Source organism: Etheostoma cragini, chromosome 10 (assembly GCF_013103735.1).
Source record: "Etheostoma cragini isolate CJK2018 chromosome 10, CSU_Ecrag_1.0, whole genome shotgun sequence".
NCBI classification, from domain to species: Eukaryota; Metazoa; Chordata; class Actinopteri; order Perciformes; family Percidae; genus Etheostoma; species Etheostoma cragini.
Window position 1 is genome coordinate 2,989,020 of NC_048416.1, and position 20,659 is coordinate 3,009,678.

A 20,659-nucleotide genomic window follows, 5' to 3' on the forward strand; every position below is an offset into this window, starting at 1 on the left:
TAAGTAAATTTCCAAGCCTGTACTTTGTTACTTTTACTTGACTAAAGAAGTTTAATCAGTACTTCCACTTTTACCAGATTATCTTTTAACACAAGTATCTGTACTTCTACTTAAGTACGGAAAGTGAGTACTTTTGCCATCTCTGGTTAATATATACACTACCGGTCAAAAGTTCGGGGTCACTTACCAATTTCCATTGCACTCCATTATAGACACAATACCAGCTGAGATCAGTTGCATTGTTTGTTGACCAGGGCAGCAGTTTTCAGATTACATTGTGTGCTAGCATAATTGCAAAAGGGTTCTCCAAGGTTTTTCTAGTTAGTTTTTTAAAATGATATCAGATTAGTAAACAATATGTGCCTTTGGAACATTGGATGAATGGTTTCTGGTATAAGGCAATCTAGATATTGCATTAAAGATCAGCCCCCCCACTCAGATCAGTTGGTGTTCTGTCTATAATGGAGTGGTATGGAAATTTGTAAGTGACCCCAAACTTTTGACCGGTACGTATTTATACAGTACATATACATATATATATCAATATATACTATACATACTTTGTGTGTGTGTGTGTATATATATATACACGTATATATATATACACACACACACACACACACACACACACACACACACACACACACACACACACACACACACACACACACACACACACACACACACACACACACACACACACACATACATACATACATACATACTATACTTTATGTATACATATATATACAGTTTAAAACATATGTATATGTTCTGTATAAACATATATTACAGTATATCAATCTACTTTCTCAGACAGTTGAACCTGTCTCAGATATTCCAACCAAGTTAAAAATCAGAAGGCTGAGTAGAAAAAAATGACTCTTTAATTCCGTCAACATAGAGAACATAGAAAACATAAAAACAGAGCTCTACAGAAACATGATTTATCCACCGGTTTGACTCTTGTCGCGTCCACTTCTACGTTCTCTCCTTTTCTCATAAGGAAAGCAGGAATATGAAAATTACAAAAAACACCTTGCTGATGATTCACACAAAAAAGCACACATTATGTATGATTGGATTATCTAAAAAAAACACACAGTTGGGCTGGGAATCTACTAACGTGGTGAGTGCATGAGACAGTCCGTTACAGCCTCCCCGTCTCCTTGAACTCGCTGAGCAGTCCGTCGTCGGCCCTCAGGGGGAAGTACAGGGTCCGGCTTTTGTAATACTGGCGGTCAGACTGCAGGTTTTGGATAACGTCTGCGAGGAGGTGGGCCCGCTCGACGCCGCAGCCGGGCGCCTCGTAGCCCAGCTTGGTGAAGTGGACGTGGAGGTGATAGTAGGACGGCTGGTAGTGCAGGTAGACCCTCAGCTTGCTGGCTGGGAGGTTGTAGCGCTCCAAGATGGCCTCCTAAATCCCAATCACACAGGTTAGGTCATTCGTTCCTTACGATTGGCGTTATGAATATGTCCGAGAATTCTTCTTTTGGCTCTAATAATATTAACATGAGAACTTCATTTTTGTCAACCTATAACCAGCAGCGAACAGGCCAGTTATTTCATGGATCAGACTACTATGCATCCTGATGAAGTTTCCCCCCCCACACACACACACACACACATCATCACATACCTTCACCATACCTAGAGATAGGTATCTATACCTATGACCATTCCAATGACTCCGAAGCTGTTCAGTTAAGGTAAATTATGCTAAAAAAACTGCATAATTCCTCTTTAATACTGGACCAATGTCAAAGATTCTTGTTCGCATCAGTCTCTTACACACAAAAACATAGGACAAATGGGTCCAGGTTGTTGAAGGAAAAAAATAAATAATAAAAATAATAAAAATAATAATAATATGAAGTTACACTTTAAGAGCTATGGCTTGTCCTAGCTCTCTGCAATGGAAAGTGTAACTGGTTGAATATAATGATTATATTATTAAAGGTTATATTAATGGCAGCTGTGAGAAGAACAGGACATTTTCTTTTTTTTCTCCTCCAAAATAACCATGTAGGGCGATTGCGTTGCCTCACCTTTCCTTTCTGGAAGATGTTCTGCAGCAGTGGTAGATGCTCTGGCGTCAGGTCTCTGAGACTCCTGATGTCTCTCTGATGTACTATGGCAATCAGGTATAAATCATCAACCTAAAAGAAGAAGACACATATTGGGAACATGCATAGTCCAGTCAGGGGCCTAGGATTCCTAAAGTATCTATGCGTTGTTCTTTCTAATTCTATCTTTGTGTGGATTAGAGAGTAGCATTTAAGCGGAACATTCTGTGTTTTAGAGAGGACCGGTTATCAAATCAAACAGATGTTAACAAAAAAATATCATTGATTTCCAGAAGTACAAATACTTAATTACCTTACTTAACCCTCATGTTGCCCTCGGGTCAAACTGAGCCGTTGTCCTATATCAATGTTCTTTTTAACTACCCAAAATAACATGATTGATTCCACACAACGCTTTTTGGCAACTACACATCTCTACTTTCATTAATTTCGGGGCGTCTTATTCAATTTTATAGCACTTGGAGAAAGAAATTTAAGTAGTTTCGAAATAGTATTGAGTAAAAGTTGACATATTCCAGTCTCTGATTATCCATCCAACATCTTTTCTAACTCAAACATTAAGTGTAATTTCCTAAAAATTAGGTTTATTGACCATAAATTCCAAAAATAATGGTAAAAAATAAAGCTTATAAGTCAAAAACAGTGACAAACATTGAAAAAAAAAGGGTCAAAAAACGTAAGAAAAACTTAAAAATATCAATTAAAAGCCTCAATAAAAGTGTTGATATTTAATTTTGACGGGAAGACAACACAAGGGTTAAGTTGAAATTTGGGGTATCTATACTTTACTGGAGTAATTATCTTTACATTTTCACGCAATTATCTGTACTTTCTAATACTGACATTGTAAAAATAGCCTTGTTACTCCTATTTCAGTTCGGCTTATTTTCATTCCGGCTTGTGAAAAACAAAATCCAGATAAATTGCGCCCTCCGGAAAGAGTGAATTAGATTTTAGTTGGATGAAAAGTATAAACATATGGCAAAATTCGTGCCATCTCACCTGTTTCTGGTCCCATTTGAAATCTGGGAGAAGGACAAAGCCAACTTCTGGATCCGGATCTTCATAAACTATCCTGTCAGCCTCTGCCTTCTTCTCAAGGATGTTGTATACCCACTGGGGAGTGAATGTAAGTCGAAATAAATCCACAGATAATGTTGCACATTCACAAGTATGCATTATGATGCCAATGCACGCATGTTACTGATGGAGGAGATTTTCAGGACACCGACCTGTACGCTGAAACTCTGCTTCTGAATGTAGGGCAACGTGATGGACTGATAGTCCTCCCCCGTCTCCTCCACGAGGAAACTCTCCTGTCGTTGGTATTTCTTTATGTGCTTCTCTGTGGCTGGACACACGACTGTAGTCTTGATCTCTGCAAAACAGAAACACAGAGACTGTCAAACCCGGGTCCAGCTGGCCAAAGTGGCTGCTGGATTCACAGTCTCTTTAGTCAGTACATTTGTTTTTCCCTGACTGTACCATTGTGTTGAGGGGGAGCCTGTAAGCGGTACGTGCTGTAGATGTCGTTCTTCATCTCCAGTTTCAGTCTGGAGCCGCTGAAAAGCTCAGCCAGGGTGTCTTCTCTGATGGGGGTCTTCTCCAGGATAACCACAGCCTCCTGATCGGCAAGCTGGCAATGAGATGTTCAGAATCAGAATCAGACTTTCTTGTCACATGAAGTTACACCTACGTGGAACTTGCCTTGGTGATTGGTGAATACATACAGTACATCAACAAACAAACATTTTGCAGATTAATAAGAAATAAACAATAAATACAGCAACACGTATATACAATTGCTGATTAGTATAAGAAAAAGAAGGCTGAATGGGGTTAATTAAAGAATGCTAAAAATGTATAGAATGTGCAATAGGCAGATGTATAGTCCATACAGTTAAAGTTATTATAAGTATTATTTTTGTCTGTCTGGTCAGTCTCGCTTTCCCCAGAATTATAAAATTAATGCAAACCAGCCCATTCTTAACTAAGCATGTCGTTGTCATACTCATTTCTATTAAATCCATCATTACAATTATGCACTATCAACCAGACTATTATTTTGAAATATTGAACCGGAAGTCATTGTTCCAGCTTTCCTTCACAAAACTACTGAGACCAGTTTGAATGAATATACCACTCTAACCTTAACAAAATTTGCTGTTAACTGCATAACCGTTGCTAGAGTTAGCTAAATACTTTATTTAACAGCTACGTTAAGCTAAGTTAGCTAGCTAACTTTACGTTACCACAACCTTAACGTTACCTTTCCATGAATGAAGATGTTTTTCTCCCGGGCAGAATCACTCAAGACGTTGGACGTTTTAAACTCACGCAGAATATTTTCGCATTCAGGTTCCTTTCCAACTTCTCCTCCACCATTCTCATCGTCAGCTTTCGCCTTCTTGACTTTCTGAGATAATTCATCCGTTACAACCCTGTCAATTTCACGTTTAGCCGGGGTGTCAGCCATGTTTTGTGGATGCTGAGTTTGTGTTCAAAGATCGTGTATGTGTAAGAGGATAACTCACTCAACAACCGTGGGCCGTGAACATGGTATAAAAAGGAGTTCAAATTAGCACAACCTTCAACAGTAATTGCAATAAATAAATAACAACAAATAATATAATAAGTAATGTATATAATAATTCAATAAATACATGCAGAATATATAAGATGCATGTGCATTGAATGAAAATAATGTTATGTTCTTCAACAAAGACAATTTGTCCGTCTCACATAAAAGCAACTCTACAAACATAATGATGATTTAAAATATGATGCATTGCTATATATACACATATACAACATATATAATGTAGTAGAAATAATAATCCAAAAACATCACATATAATGAAAAAAACTGACTGGAAACATTTTAGTGCACAATCAATACTTACTTTAAGTATTTAAGTTAATTTGGATAATAATATTACCTAATTGTGCATACTTTGTTTTTGAAGGCAATACTTTTACTTGGGATTTACTATAGGATTTCCCCGGGATTTATTTCGTTACAATCGGACAAGTCCATTTGGTGCAGAGTGAGACCTCGCTTCATGCACAAGCTATTACATACTGTGTGCAGTTCATGAAATAAAAACACAGGTGATTGACACATAATTTAACTAATATGATTAGTGTTTCTGGGCGGGGCGACTGCTGAGTGGACCAATGAAAACATTGTTTAAAGATGACAATGGACACGCTCATTTGTTTAGATCCCAAACTGTGTGAGGAGACGGCTGAAGCGGGCATTCGAGATTAGCTTTTAAGTAAAGTTACGCTTTATGACGGACAGCATCGTGCCGTCAGTTCTCTTAATACACCTATGGTCGTCAGTCTTCTCTATCCAGTCCAAAATGTACACATGTGTCCGAATATGGCTTCTCCTCACGGTTCTTCACACTCTGGCTCTTGCTGTTGTGGGAAGAAGAGGTAACTAGCTAGAGTTTGTGCTTAGCAAACGCTGAAAGTATCGCGAGAATGGAATTTTTAACACCTATGAATGCACTTAATAATGTGGTTGTAGATTTATTTGAGTGATTTGTGTAAAGCATAGACACTGTAAGACTGCTTTATTGAACACTAAATCTCACTAACTTGCTACATTAGCGGTTAATGAGTGCATGCTATGTTTAATTAGTGGCTGTAGCTAGATTAAGCTAATGTTAATTCATTTAATTTCCTCATTGAATGGTGTTTTGTTTGTAATGTATGGAAGATGATTAGTGCCACATGTGAAAAAATATTAAGGTGTAATTGAATTTAATATTAGGATAAGTGAAATTTGCTAGCTTCTATCAAGCTTTTATTTGCTGATTTGTATTGCGATATCCATTCATCACAATTTTGATTCTTTAACAAAAGAATAATAATGAACATCACATGTCAGTCAGCCTGCCTGACATTTATTTAATTTTTAAAGAAATACATAACATGGATTTTCTGCATTTTCTGCTTACGCTCTGTTTTGCTGGCAATGGATATGATGTAGTCGACGGTGAATCATTCCTTAAATAAATGCATTATTTCTATGGAAAATAGTTGATTTTAAAAATGTGTCGCAAAAAAGTCACAATACATACATTTTTTTTTTTTTTTAACACCCACCCCTATTACACACTGTAGTTGTCACTGTTTTTAACACCACCTAGTTTACAACTACGAATAATTGTATCCCTACTATTATTTAGAGCTCTGCAAAATATCGATATTATATAAATATCGTGATATGATTCTAGATATCTTCTTAGATTTTGGTTATTGTAATTTGGCATAATTGGTGTCTTTTCCTGGTTTTAAAGGCTGCATTACAGTAAAGTGATGTCATTGTTTGAACTCCCCAGGCTGGTAACTGTGCTATTATTTGGCTTTACCCACTTAGTCATTATATCCACATTAATGGTGATTATTTATCTAATATCTCATTGTGTTAATATATTGTGAAAGCACCAATAGTCAACACTACAATATGATTGCGGTATTGATATCAAGGTATTTGGTAAAAACTATCGTGATATTTGATTTTCCATATCGCCCAGCCCTACTATTAAGTTTTCATAGCAGGAATTTGAAAAATATGCCTAAACTTCATGGGTTCGTTCAATGCAGTTGTGTGGTGTGCCTTTACTTTCAGAGAGGAGAAACGTCCTTTTCATCATGGCAGATGATTTGCGGACATCTTTAGGCTGCTATGGGGACTCTGTGGTCAAATCCCCAAACATTGATCAACTGGCATCCAAAAGCCAAGTTTTTCTCAATGCATATGCACAGGTCAGTGGGTGTTTTTAATTTTTTAAATTTAATTTAATTTTTTTATTATCTTAAAATTTTACAAACATGTTAAACATTTATTGAACAGTTTGGCATTAGGAAAACGTAAAAAAATAAAAAAATCCTTTCTATCCAGTGAATATAGAGTAGCTTGAGAGAGAGAAAAAAAAAGGACATATACAAATAAATCAAAATTAGAAGAGTGAATTAAAACATAATCAAAAACATAAAATACAAAGACCAGATCAGATGGGCTAAGGCTATATAATTATAATTCCTTAAACTCTTGCAGTAGATCAGCTATATAGATAGTTTTCTCACTATTACTGATTTGGATAGACTCACAAATGTTTCAAAATTCACTTCTGAAGTGAATATAAGCTGGTCGCGATTTAGCAAATTTTGCTTTATGGATATGAAATTTCCCTTGTCAGGTCAGTCGCTGTCGTATACGTTTGTGTTCGGAAATGTTACCCCATGGAAATCTTTAAAGTTGCATTTTGTTCTCTCACAGCAAGCTGTGTGTGCTCCCAGTCGTACGTCCATGTTAACTAGTCGTAGACCAGACACCACCAGGGTCTATGATTTCAAGTCTTACTGGAGAGTCCATTCTGGGAACTACACGACCATGCCACAATACTTCAAATCTCAAGGCTACTTCACTATGTCTGTGGGCAAGGTGTTTCATCCAGGTAGGATTCTAAATTCTCCATTTTTTTTTTACAAGTGATGCATCCCAATATTCACAAGCATATATGTGTATGAATGAATGATTTCCACTGAAATTGCACTGAGAAGCACAGATTAACCATACGCTAAAAATGAGCCTGAGCGTGAATCAAGTCCAACTTTATTTATATAGCACTTGTCTTTAGATCAACTGTTTTTACATTAAAAACAAAAAAAACTGCCATGCCAATTTTATCGAAATGGGAATATGGACTAGTGCGATATCCAAAGCGCAGAGATGCGCAGTATTTGTTAAAGGCAAAATATGTGTCAAACAATTCTGAAAGAAGTATTGTGGGGCTGCAGAGACGTCTCGGCCCACAGATCCTAATTTGTATGGCAGTAACAACGGTTGTGTTGTATTTCCTTTCTTTAGGCATCGCCTCGAACCACACTGATGACTACCCTTACAGCTGGTCCATCCCCGCGTACCACCCGGCTTCCTTTAGATTTGAGAAAGAAAAGGTGTGAATTGGAAAAAGTATCCTGTAATGAACCATTGAACAAAATAATGCCGTGTGGCAGAAACATGCTGTCAATCAACACCTGTTATTAACATGATTGGAAACGTTTGTAATAGTGCAAGTAAACGTGTAAAAACAAGGTGTAAGGCATTTTAATGCAGAAAGAATCTCATACTATTTACATGGTGGTGTTGATACAAGAGCGCTAAGTTTTCCGAATTTAATGTGTGTGTGTACACACACAAGGATTAGGATTTTATTTTTATTTTCTTTAAGCAGTAGGGGGAGTTCTGTCCAAACAACAACCAATAATTTGTATTAAAACCTTGTTTCCAGATGTGTAAAGGAGAGGATGGTGAGCTCCACGCCAACTTACTATGCGCAGTGAACGTGACCCAGCAGCCGGGGGGGACCCTCCCCGACATGGAGAGCACAGACGAGGCAGTGAGATTGCTGAAGACTCGGGCCAACCACGACGTTCCTTTCTTCTTGGCTGTGGGCTTTCACAAACCACACATACCCTTCAGGATACCACAGGTACGTGTGCTTATTCATTTGTTACTTTAAAAGGGACAATGCAATCAATGTTTTATGTTCAAAATGTTGTCCTCGAGTCAAATTGACCTGTTTTCCTACATCAATGTTCTTTTTAAACTACCCAATTGTAACATGATTGATTCCACACGACGCTCTTTGGCAAGTACAAATCTCTACTTCCATTCATTTTAAGGTGTCTAATTCAATTTTATAGCATTCAAATTTGAAATTGAAGTGGTATTGCATAAGTATTGAGTAAAAGTTGACTTATTCCAGTTGGTGATTATCCATCAACATCCATTTCTTTAATTTGAGTCTAAATAATTCCTAATTTCTGCTTTTCTAACTCAAACATTAGGTGTAGTTTCCTACAAATGAGGTTTATTGACCATAAATTCTGAAAAATAACTGTAAAACTAAAGTTAATAAGTTAGTATAAAGTAGTTTTGAAAAAGTCAAAAAAGTGACAAATATTAGGTGTTTAAAAAATGGGACAAAAATGTAAGAAGAAGTTAAAAACAGTGATTAAAAAAAGCCTCAACAAAAGTGTTGATTTTCTATTTTGACTGGAAGACAACACAAGGGTTAAAACTGTGGCTCAGATAGAGATCAGCGGATTTAAGAATGGTGTTAATAAATAAACTTGCTTTAGCATCTCTTACGCTACAGCTGGGACGATATGCTCTTGTACTGTTTCATTCTTCCTAATACATGGGTGGCGTTGCACTTCTACAGAGAATTTATCCCGAGACATTTCCCCAAATTTTTCCTGAAAATGCACATTACATGTCAGTCAGTCACGGCATTTAGTGTATTTATAAAGTACATAACATGGATTTTTTAGCATCGGCCTGTTTTGCTATGATGTTAGATGAATCATTGGTAAAAATAAAAAAAATGGATTCTCAGGAAAATAATTGATTTTAAAAATCGTTTGGACCCCTCTCCCCCATACATAAGACACTTGATTTTTATTTTCATCCCTATTACACATATTAAGGTTTTTAACCCTTGTGTTGTCTTCCCGTCAACCATGTAAAAAAAACGTTTTTGTCACTTATTTTTTCAACATTATCGCTTTTTCCCCACATTTTGTCACTTTTTCAATGTTGCGGGTGCTTTTTTGCCATTTTTGATGTTGACATTTTCAGCGCTTATGTTGACTGCCAATTTTTTGTGACAAAACATAAATAAATACTTGAAAACGGTTCAATTTGATCCAAGGACAACATGAGGGTTTAACCATATTGGTCAATGGTGTCAATTGTTCGTCTCTTTGTGAAAGAGTGACGCTTGGCGAGTCCCTCTCCTGTCAGGTGATCATATGTGGGAGATGTGTTAACATGTTTTCTTGAGCAATAGCAGGCTGCCTCAATACGCTTGAGAAGATTGCCCATTCACTGCCTTTCAAATGCCCTAACCTGTGTGATACACTTTGGTAATCTTAGAAGAAATGTGGAACCCTTTTGTCACACTGTTGGATAAACTTTCACTGAATGAGCTGTGGACGAGTATCGCTGGTCGTGCACGTCTAACGGGAGCTGCGTGACGTGATCATGCTGTCTGTGGAAAGCCCTTGGGAACCTTGATTGAGTTGCAGACCACAGCCAGGCTGAGACATCTATAGTCGACAACTAAACCTATCACTGTCTGGTGGACAAATTATGTGATGGGGACACCTTTCTAAATGAACTATATACAGTCTATCTATCTATCTCTCTATCTATATCTCTAGATATATCTCTCTATAGGTCTCTATCTATATCTCTCTAGATCTATAGCTATCTATCTCTCCAGATCTATAGCTCTCTATCTATAGCTATCTATCTCTCTGTCTATATCTCTATATCGCTATTTATCTCTGTCTATATCTCTCTCTCTATCTATCTATAGCTATCTATCTCTCTGTCTATATCTTTCTTTCTATCTATCTCTTTGTCTAGATCTCTCTATCTAGATCTCTATAGATCTCTCTTTCTATATCTATCTCTCTATAACACTCTCTATCTATCGCTCTGTCTAAATCTTTCTTTCTATCTATCTCTTTGTCTAGATCTCACTATCTCTAGATCTCTCTCTATCTATATCTTTCTCTCTATATCACTTTGTTTCTATCTCTCTCTCCAGTCAGTCAGTCATTCAGCTCTATTTGCAAACCACGAGTTGAACACCCTAGGTCTGTCTAACTCTCTACCTCTCATAACTGGATGCAACTATTCCACTGGTAGAATCTCTGTAATGCACATTCATGAAGACAGACATTCACTGAATGGGATGCGTTATGCAATTCACTTAGTCCCTGGAACCTATACTTATAGAGTGGAAAAGTGAAAGTCTGGCTGTTGTGGACAAAGACAAAGACATGACTGTTGGAGAACCGTGATTTTCATAAGATGACGGATTGAGCAAATAATGCCAGAGCAGGAGACTGAAGGATGTGCTTGATAACCATGGTAATAATGGTTAGAACTTGATTTATTAAAAAAAAGCTATTGCAGGCGCTCTGCTGCCTGATGCGGGCACCAGCGCCTGGGATCTGATAGAGTCTGCTATGTCAGTTAGATGTTGTTTTTGTGTTGCGGAAGCCTAAAGTTACACCAACCAGAGTGCTGGTTTTGATGTTGCTCTATATGTGTAAAAACCGGGAATAGAAAACGGAAAAGGAACCTTTTGAAAGCTAAAATTGACATATGCATACTGTATGTGAAGCAGGTTTCCCACAATGTGTAAGTTGCGAGATAAAAAATTCTGGTTGGGGGGGGAGTCAAGCCAGCGCTCTCCGGGCATGTGATTTACTCCATAATGTCTTGACGCGTCACAGCGAGCTCATCGAGATTTAAAAACTCCAAAACTTGTGGCCAGGTTGGCTCAGTGGTAACGCAGGCGCACATGTACTTTGAGGTGTGCGCCTCGACGCAGAGGTCCAGGGTACAAATCCGACCTGTGACTATTTCCTGCATGTCTTCCCTCCTCTGTCCTTCAAAAATTAAAAGTGGAAAAGCCCCCAATAAATGAGGCAAATAAATTCCCAAACTTCGTGGTGTCATGAATGTCAATGAAGACATTATAATCTTGACATAACACTATTTATTCCAGCGCCCTTTGCACTATGCTCCACAATTAAAGTAATATAATTGTATTGTGTTATAAGTATGTTTAAAGATTGCCCTCTACTGGTTGCAGTTAAATTTTACTATTGGCTGATCTGGTGCTAGTTAGTCAGATTCAACAGGTATAAAATGCATGGATAAGATCCTGAAATTACACACACAAACATAGGAAAATAGGGTCCATGTTGAAGAGAAAAAAAAAACGTTAACCTTTAAATTGTTTCTAAAAGTGACGAGGAGCCAATGGAAAGAAGCCCTAGTGTTTTAGACCAGTTGAGATGGAGAGATGTTGAGGCAGGTGAACAAGGTGTCACAGTAGTGGAGTTGTGCTGTGGTAAAAATATGGATACACTTTCCAAGTGTCTAGGCTTTTGGGACGATTGCTCCTTTAGTTGGCAAAACAGATGAACTGAAGAAGACATACTTATGATCCCCAAGGGGAAATTACATTTGTACTTGCCGTTGTTACTATACACCCGTGCATTAACAGGACCTTTTACATGCATTAATGGGGAGATGTTAGAGAGATGCGACCTGAGCAGATGGGGTCTCGTTGCTCCCGGGAGCTGAACAGAAACCCCCACATTCTGTACTTTGTCCGTCCGGGGACTTAAACCTCCCTTAGTCCCTAAGGACTAAGGTACATAGGCCCCGTCAAAATATAAACACATATTTACATTGTGAATATGTGTACCTGTGTTTTTATTTAACATCCGTTAGAAACCTATTACTTACTTATTACAGGAGTACCTGGATCTTTATCCCATAGAGCATATGACTCTGGCCCCTGACCCCAGTGTCCCTAAACTCCTTCCTCCTGTGGCCTACAATCCCTGGACAGACGTGAGGAAAAGAGACGATGTCCAAAAGCTTAACATTAGCTTCCCATATGGACCAATTCCTAAAGACTTTCAGGTATGAACTGGCTGCTCTTAACACCTTTTTTATTTTTTTTAAACCATTTATAACATGCTGCTGCTCCTATGAAATATTTCCGGTTAAATATTTATACACCAACAGTGTTCTGTGTCATGTCTTGCAGCTGCGTATTCGTCAGCACTATTACGCTGCTGTGTCTTACATGGACGCTCAAGTTGGACGTCTGCTCCGTGCTCTGGATGAGCTGGGGCTGGCCAACAGCACTATGGTGGTGTTCACCTCAGATCATGGTCCGTAGACTTTTATTTCTTCTTCAAATATTTATTGAAATAACTCAAGTTATCAGGCTCTCGGTGCTCTTAATTATTTAGGAAGTATCACAGAATTGTGGCAGCTTTGCTTGTTTCACCACCAGATAGCAGTGTTGTAACAGCATGTTGTGCCATTGCCTCCTTCCACAGTTTTGCCATACTCTTAAAAACCCAGCTCTATCTTTCACTTTTTCCTTCTTTTTTTTTTTTTTTTCTTTGGAAACTTTGTGACTCGGAAACTCAATTTCCTTTAATGTCTCCTTCAGTGGAGGACGCTGCAGTGAATCCTTTCCATGACTGTTTGACTTATACACTGTAGAGCTTAATCAAATACCAGCATTTTCAAATAGGAGATGACTAGGAATCTGTATCCAGCATGTGGTTTTTATGCTATAGATATACCGTTCTTTTTAAAACAACATCGTTCTTGTCTATCTGTCCCTCGTGTTGCAGGATGGTCGTTGGGAGAACACGGCGAATGGGCTAAATATTCAAATTTCGATGTGACGACGCGCATCCCTCTTATCTTCTTCGTTCCTGGGGTCACCACATGCAGTGATCAGCTGCGGAAGTCAACCTTTCCCTTTATTGATCCCCTCACCCCATCAGAGCCCATCTCAAAGAGTAAGGCCCCTTCACTGACAACAAGTTACAATTGGTTAGCGCAAGGCCTGTACAATCCTTCAAGACACAGAAGGGAACTCGAGTTTGATGTAATGTTTATGGTCTTAATTCCTCTTTAAAAATGTGTTACAACATGTATTATTATGCCAACTTGAGCTTAATGAAGTCTTTGATTCAGACAGAGTTCCCAAACGTATTTAGAGAGGAATGAACTTTGATATTTCGCCTCGGACAGTTTTCTTACTTCAAGTGCAAATGCTGCAATGATGATGAAATGAAAGAGCAGGATATCTAGTGCATTTTAGTGGATCTCTTGACTAATTTGCGTCGCTGGCTATGTAAGACTGTCTCTAATTGGCTGACCTCTCTCTCCCTCTCTTTTCCAGTTGACAAAGTAACAAGAAACATGGTGGAGCTGGTGGATGTTTTTCCTACCGTCTCCTACATGGCTGGCCTCAAAGCACCTCACCCTTGTCCTGACATTTCCTTCCAGGTATGAATGGATGGAAATGACTATTTGTTCAATCCAGTAGTTTTCACTTAAAGCGACAGTAGGTAACTACTAATTACACCTTGTCATATTGGCTCTCTATAGCCTGTCGGTGCTACATGATCCGGGAAAAAGGTCACGTTCCTCCTCCTGGTGCTCCTAATGGCATACGGAAAACGACCAATTCGAGTCGAAGCAGTGTCAATGACTTTTTTTACAGCTTCACAGTACACTAAAACATGTTTCTGAATACATTTGACGTGAGAAATGGGCAATACAATGACAGAATCGTGATTCATATTTAATCAGCACTGCCTAGTTTTACCGCTTGACTGCAGTTCACCAGCAGTCGTTGACTCTCGGCTTCGTTTGGTTCTTTTCATGTGCGTTGGAAACTTGCACTGCCGTTAGAAACACTACAAGAAGGCAGAGGAACGTGAAAGTTGTTGTGCTACTGTCAGAATATAGTGACATCACCAGTAAATATGTGTATATACAAGCATTATTTTTATAAAAGTTACCACGTGAACACGGCCGCAGTTGGAGGTGCTGACAGATTTCCGAGTTACATTTTCAGCCAAAGTCAACAACCACACGTTTCTACCTAAAACTGGATTTTAGTCTACAGTCCTGCTAGCTACTTACAGCCAAATGCTAACATCAGCATGCTAACATGCTCACAATGACAATTGTTGTTGGATTCATCCAAGACCATTACCTTAACTATTAAACTTGTAATCACACCAGATACACATCTACTGTTCCTAATACCTAAAGCACATTTTTACACATCTGTCAGATTGTTAACAAGGGAAAGCAACTACTGTAAATGTCATGAAATAGTTTTTTTTCTGTTTATGTTCCTATTTTCGCATTTTATTCGTTTGTTAGTTAAACTGTCATTGATCATGTCAGCCAATGGATGTAATTTGTGTAGGCCTAATGATTTCAACTAAGTGGGAGACATGATAGCAGTCAGATATTCCTGATGTCTCAGACTCAGTCCCAAATATAAGTTCAAGGCTGATATTTCTCATATTTCAAGTGGTGGAGTGACCAACAGACCGAATGCCACCACTAATGCAAAAACAACACAACAGAGTAAACTGTGGTTGAGACTATAATCCAGTTTTTTGCATGTGTATACAAACCCTTTTATCTTTCTTACTATTTCATTTGTTTTTATTTTGATGTATTTAAACTTATTTAAGCCTTAAGGCTCTGACGCACCAACCCGATGGCAAACCATTGGACTGGTCATTCGGCTCAAAAAGTGCCTCGGAACACACCAAAGCGCCGCCAACTTGAGCGTTAGATCCGTTTGAAAGACTTTTGTCAGATTTTGTGGTGTTTGTCACGTTCATCCCGCCCGTCATCCATTTCAGCGTAGAATAGAATAGAAAGCCTTTAGTGTCATTATACACAAGTGCAGTACTGGTGCAACGAGATTGAAGCAATCCCTTTACAGTGTCAACAAGAAATATGAAAATATATAAAATGTAGGTAGTGCAGAAAAAGGGGAAAAAAGTGCGGGGGGAAACGTGGTGCACAGTTCCTGAGAGCAACTATATACATATAAAATAGTAAAAATGATAAAGGGTTTGTATACACATGCAAAAATACAGTTTGGTGTATCAAAAGTCCTGAGTATTAAATATTGGACAGTAATGACATTAAGTGATTAAGTTCTAAATATTGCACTTTAAAGAAATGAAATGGTTAAATATTAAATATCGCACTGTGATGAAAATTGCACAGAATTCCAGTGTTAGCACTCCACCAATCAGATTGGTCATTGGGTCCGACTGCCCGCCCGCCTATTTTAAAATGTCAAATCGGCCCAAACGAAGGCTGATGACTGCACGAAACACACCCAACAGACTCGAGTCACCGACCTCGCAAGACTGTCTGACGGCCGATAATCGTGTTGATGTGTCAGCACCTTTTTAGAAAGAAATGGAATTCAAAATGTAATTCAGCCTTGGAAACTTTGACTGAGCTTGTTGACCTCCTGTAATCTTGAGTTTAAACCATGTTTTAGTAGTAATTTCCTGTACTTCACCTTCTCTTAAAAACTGCAGCACAAGAACCGAAGTGAGACCTTCAGGCACATTTTATACAGTTGGTTCTAACGGCCTCGTATTAACATTGCCAAACCAAATGAATGGAGACGTAAACACTTGATAAACAAACCAGAACATGCCCTGATATCAATGTGATCTAATGGACTCTGGCGTGCATTTCCTTTTTACTCTTTGGTCTGTTTTCTTGCTTTCAGAAGGAGTTGTGTACAGAAGGAAACAACCTGGCCTACACCTTCCGACACTCTGAACAAGGACCGGATGAGGAAGCCATATCTTTCAGCCAGTACCCTCGACCTGCTGATACACCACAGGTAGCAGGCCGGAGTGTTTATAGAAAAGCAAATTAAAAAGCTTTCATGAGCTGTGTAAAGGTTAAATAATTCATTATTCTCGATCGTTCAGAAAGCAGGCATAGCATTCTGAAAAAATGTTGTGCTGTTACTTCAAATTAATGGAGTTTGTACAGTAGTAGGGCTGCTCAATATGAGGACAATGGCCAAGAATAAGACCAGGAATTTATAGCTTGGACCGATGACGAGGTGGAATAGTTACTAAAAGTTATGTAAGCCTACCCAATTATAAGACCGACTGATGTGTGTTGTTCTTTCAAAAGGGGTCTATTTGGCCCGCCGAGACTACAACGTACCTCCGTAGATTTTACAAGGGCAGCAGTGTTTCCAAATGTCTTCGTTTTAGGGGCTCTGAAACACCAGTCTACTGTGGATGGTAGGCGTAAACGTACATATTTGTTTTCAGACCAAAACGTAGCAGTGTAGATGTAGCCTGAAAAGCTCTGATAAACCCAGAGCCATATATTTCCCTTAAGAGTTGGTGGAGACCAAAACAGAGCTAAAAGTAGGTCATGGACAGGACTCCAAATAAATGTTAATGATGTATTCTAGTGTAAATAAAGTGCTGGATGTGTAAATAGACAACTGCTTGCCACATAAATGGATGGAGATGGATTGTCTGATGTTACACTGCGGTCCAAAATCATGGATGTGTTTCCATTTGTCTCCGTTTTAACCCTTGTGTGGTCTTCCCGTCAAAATTGAAAATCAACACTTTTCTTGATGCTTTTTATTGATGGTATTAACTTTTTCTTACGTTGTATTCCCTTTTTTCAATGCTTGATGCTTTTTTTCAATGTTTGTGACTTTTTTTGACATTTTCAACACTGCGTAACACTAACTTATTAACTTTAGTTTTACAGTTATTCCTCTAATTTAAGGTCAATAAACCTCATATATTGGAAATTGTACCTAATGTTTGAGTTAGAAAAGTAGAAATTATTAGACTGACTGGAATATGTCAACTTTTACTCAATACTAATTTGAAACTACTTCAATTTGTTTTTTTCAAATGCTATAAAATTGAATTAGACTTTATTCAGTGAAAGTAGAGATTTGTAGTCGTATGAATTCAATCATGTTATTTTGGGGAATTAAAAATAACAGTGATAAAGGAAAATGGGTCAATGTGACCCAAGGACAACGTGACGGTTAAGGGCTGGGAAACGCTGGAGTAGTATAAGTTTTGTATATGTAACCTAAGATGCTTCTACAGTTCAATGTTCTTTCTTTTTAGGTGAACTCTGACCTCCCAGATCTAAAAGACATAAAGATCATGGGTTACTCTCTACGCTCCTGGGACTATAGATACTCTCTCTGGCTAGGATTCAACCCTAAAACCTTTCAGGTTGGTATATCGCATACCTGCACAGCATGCAAATCTTCTCTTATCTGTCTCGTGTTATTCATCTTTTTTTGTGTCAAGGTTTCTTTATCTGTCTCCCTTGGGCAAGTTGGTGCATGGACAATACAAAGGCATAGACAAAACATCTAAACCAAAATACATCTTGGACATTAAAACCACAGGCTAAAACATCAAAAACATAGACAACGTGCAACACATCAACTCACGCTGCTACTTGAAATGCATACTTATGTTTTCAGAGATAACATAGACACTCCTCATCCATACATACTGCTAAAGTACCAACCGTATTCTGTCTCTCACACTGATCTCATGATCTCAATTGGTTTGTTATCAAGACGCATACCCGCTTTTTAGCCTGTTTTTCAACACCGTTCGGCCTCCGTTGACTTACCTTGCGATTGCGTGTCAATTTACGCAGTAGCTAGTAGTATGAAAGGGGGCGAAACACAGGACTTTCACCCAAGAGACCGGGAATCGCATCCCGCGTGTCCCAGTTTCCTAAACTCAACTGTCTCTTTCTTCTTTTACTAAAGCCGACCCGCGTGTAACATTTCTTAAATGGGGGGGGGGGAATCACCAGACTCCTCCCGATACGATATCATCACAATACATGAGCCCCAATACGATATTATTGCGATTTTAAACATATACTGCAATATTTTGCAATTTATTACCTTTTTTACAACTTCTAATTTTTCCCAATTTTAATTATGTCCACAAAAGGAAACTTTGTCAACATCTGTTTTATCTAAAAAGAAACCTTTCTCTATTTGTTCACATCACTTCAATTTTATCGCTGCAAAACGGGATTGTCAAGCAGACAAACTGACCAACACATATTTAACACTTGTGTTGTCGTCGCATCAACAATGAAAACACTATTATCCCTTTTTCCAACATTTTTGTCACTGTTGTGGGTGCTTTTTTGATGTTTTTCCAAAGTTATTTGATATTTCTACTATTGATATTTTCAGCGCTTATTTCAAAGGCCCATTTATGTGATAAAAAAAAAAAAAACTGAAAACGGGTCTAATTTGACCCGAGAAGAACATGGGGGATAATAAAAGATCCATACTTGGCGCCTGTGTATTGATACAGGATGTTTAGGTCTGCTGTATAGAGCACAGACATGAATGCGGATACCTCAGAATGCTTACAGGTAACACACACTCGGTTTGTGTTTGTCTCTGTGTGTTTGTGTCTCTGTGTGTTTTTCTAGGTAAATGTTACCGATGTCCATGCTGGAGAGTTGTACTTGTTGGCAGACGACCCCGGTCAGGATAATAACGTCTTTAGTGACTTTGAGGCCAGTGTTATGCTGACAAAGATGGCCATTCTGCCCCGTGTATGTTTGAAGTCTTCTTTATTATTTTTGTATTTTTACACAATGACAACCAATAACCACTCATTTATTTATTGATTTACTTTTTTCCCCGACTTGTTGGTGTTCAGACGGTGAGCCTGCAGATGAGAATGAGGCTGCAGCTCCTCTACCTCTCAGCAGGGAGGAAAACGGCACGAAGGAAGGCGCGATGACGAGAATAAAACCCAACACATAGACAGATGGAGTGCAAAGGGAAGATGGATGGATGGCTGGAAGGAAGGATGGATGGATAAAAACTATCAAGAAAAGGGATCACACCTTGATTAGTTTTTTCTTATGTGGTATCACTATTAATCGTTCAGGCTCAGTTCTTCTGCCTAATGTTCCTTATTAACAGGCAGATCTGGGTTCAACACATGAGCAAAGGGAATAAGAAAGTTATTTTTTTTTTTTTTTTTTTATACTTTTGACAAAGAGAAATCTCCATAATGAGCACAGAAACCTCTGATTGGTTTGCCCTCCAGCTGCCAAACACAACTTTTAGTGCATACGCACCTGACAGGTGTAGGGGCTTTGATTGGTGTTTAACTTCCAGTCTTTATGCTAAGCTAATTGACATCAGGCTCATTTAGCGTACGGAAATGAGTTGTATAGATCTTCTACTGTAAAATAAAAATCAAATAGGAGTAGCCGTATGAGGGCGTGGCCTGACAGTAGCTAGGTAAGGACTACTAGCCAGTCAGAAGCAGAGTATGAGGGCATGCCATGCTAGCAGCTAGCCGAGCATTGACATACACGTCTGATAGGCTAGGACGGTACCGCCTCCTCTTTTTTGAAATAGTCACATTTTACAAGCTGTCCTCTGCTAAAGTCTTTTCATCAGAAGGAATATTTAATAAGAATAGAATGAACACCTTTTTGATTAATAGCGACACCACTTTCTTTTTTTCTTTGTTTGGAACAAGAGATCACGCCGTCTTCCTCAGGTGGTGTCTCTTCACTTTCAAGTAGGCTACAACGGCTAAAAGGGAGTTACAGTATTGTGCTGTAGTGTTTCTACAGTACATTATTTCTATTTTGCACTTGATGTCCCTTGCGGCTATTTGCCCGCCTGCTTGTAAACAGACGATTCAGATCCATTTGTGGGCCCAAAATGAAGTGAGTAAAAGCCACCCATAATAATTCAATGCATATGAAAGCGACTGCAGCGACATGTTACCGCTGTTCCAATGCATGCACTGTGGGCAATTTAGAAGAAAGCAATTTCAGCTTGAATATCAGGTCCAACAATGAATCGAGGGGAATCGGTCTGTCAACTTTTATTGTAGGTTGCGCTGGCTTTATGTTAATGGTATGCAGATGAATCATGTAATCAGCATATTCTATCGTATGTCAGGCGAATTATTGAGGTGGAATTGAACTGGCTCATTTTGTTTTTGTATTTCTTCCCCTGTTGAACTCTTTGCATTTGTGACAGTTTATATATTATATTCAATCCTGTAATATAAACTGTCCGCACAGA

General features: G+C 38.5%; 2 protein-coding genes across 3 annotated transcripts; one reads left to right on the top strand and one right to left on the bottom strand.

The window, feature by feature from the left end:
- Window positions 1–973: 973 nt before the first annotated feature.
- On the bottom strand, window positions 974–18,021 carry dcps (decapping enzyme, scavenger). The gene is made up of 7 exons (XM_034884017.1): window positions 18,017–18,021; window positions 4,357–4,575; window positions 3,573–3,723; window positions 3,320–3,465; window positions 3,090–3,203; window positions 2,049–2,159; window positions 974–1,417 (listed from the first exon to the last, which is right to left on the bottom strand). Exons 2-7 carry the CDS (start codon window positions 4,561–4,563, stop codon window positions 1,151–1,153), a joined length of 996 nt encoding a protein of 331 aa, XP_034739908.1. The 5' UTR covers window positions 4,564–4,575; window positions 18,017–18,021; the 3' UTR covers window positions 974–1,150.
- Window positions 5,425–19,607, top strand: ids (iduronate 2-sulfatase). 2 transcript variants are annotated; one of them, XM_034884015.1, is made up of 14 exons: window positions 5,425–5,528; window positions 6,730–6,866; window positions 7,381–7,558; window positions 7,972–8,060; window positions 8,396–8,596; window positions 12,451–12,621; window positions 12,749–12,875; window positions 13,350–13,520; window positions 13,907–14,013; window positions 16,289–16,405; window positions 17,682–17,792; window positions 19,033–19,158; window positions 19,266–19,383; window positions 19,418–19,607. In XM_034884015.1, exons 1-13 carry the CDS (start codon window positions 5,453–5,455, stop codon window positions 19,347–19,349), a joined length of 1,695 nt encoding a protein of 564 aa, XP_034739906.1. In that variant the 5' UTR covers window positions 5,425–5,452; the 3' UTR covers window positions 19,350–19,383; window positions 19,418–19,607. The 2 variants fall into 2 exon arrangements, with proteins under 2 accessions (XP_034739906.1, XP_034739907.1); XM_034884016.1 differs by having other exon boundaries at window positions 16,292–16,405.
- The last annotated feature ends 1,052 nt before the right edge of the window (window positions 19,608–20,659 follow it).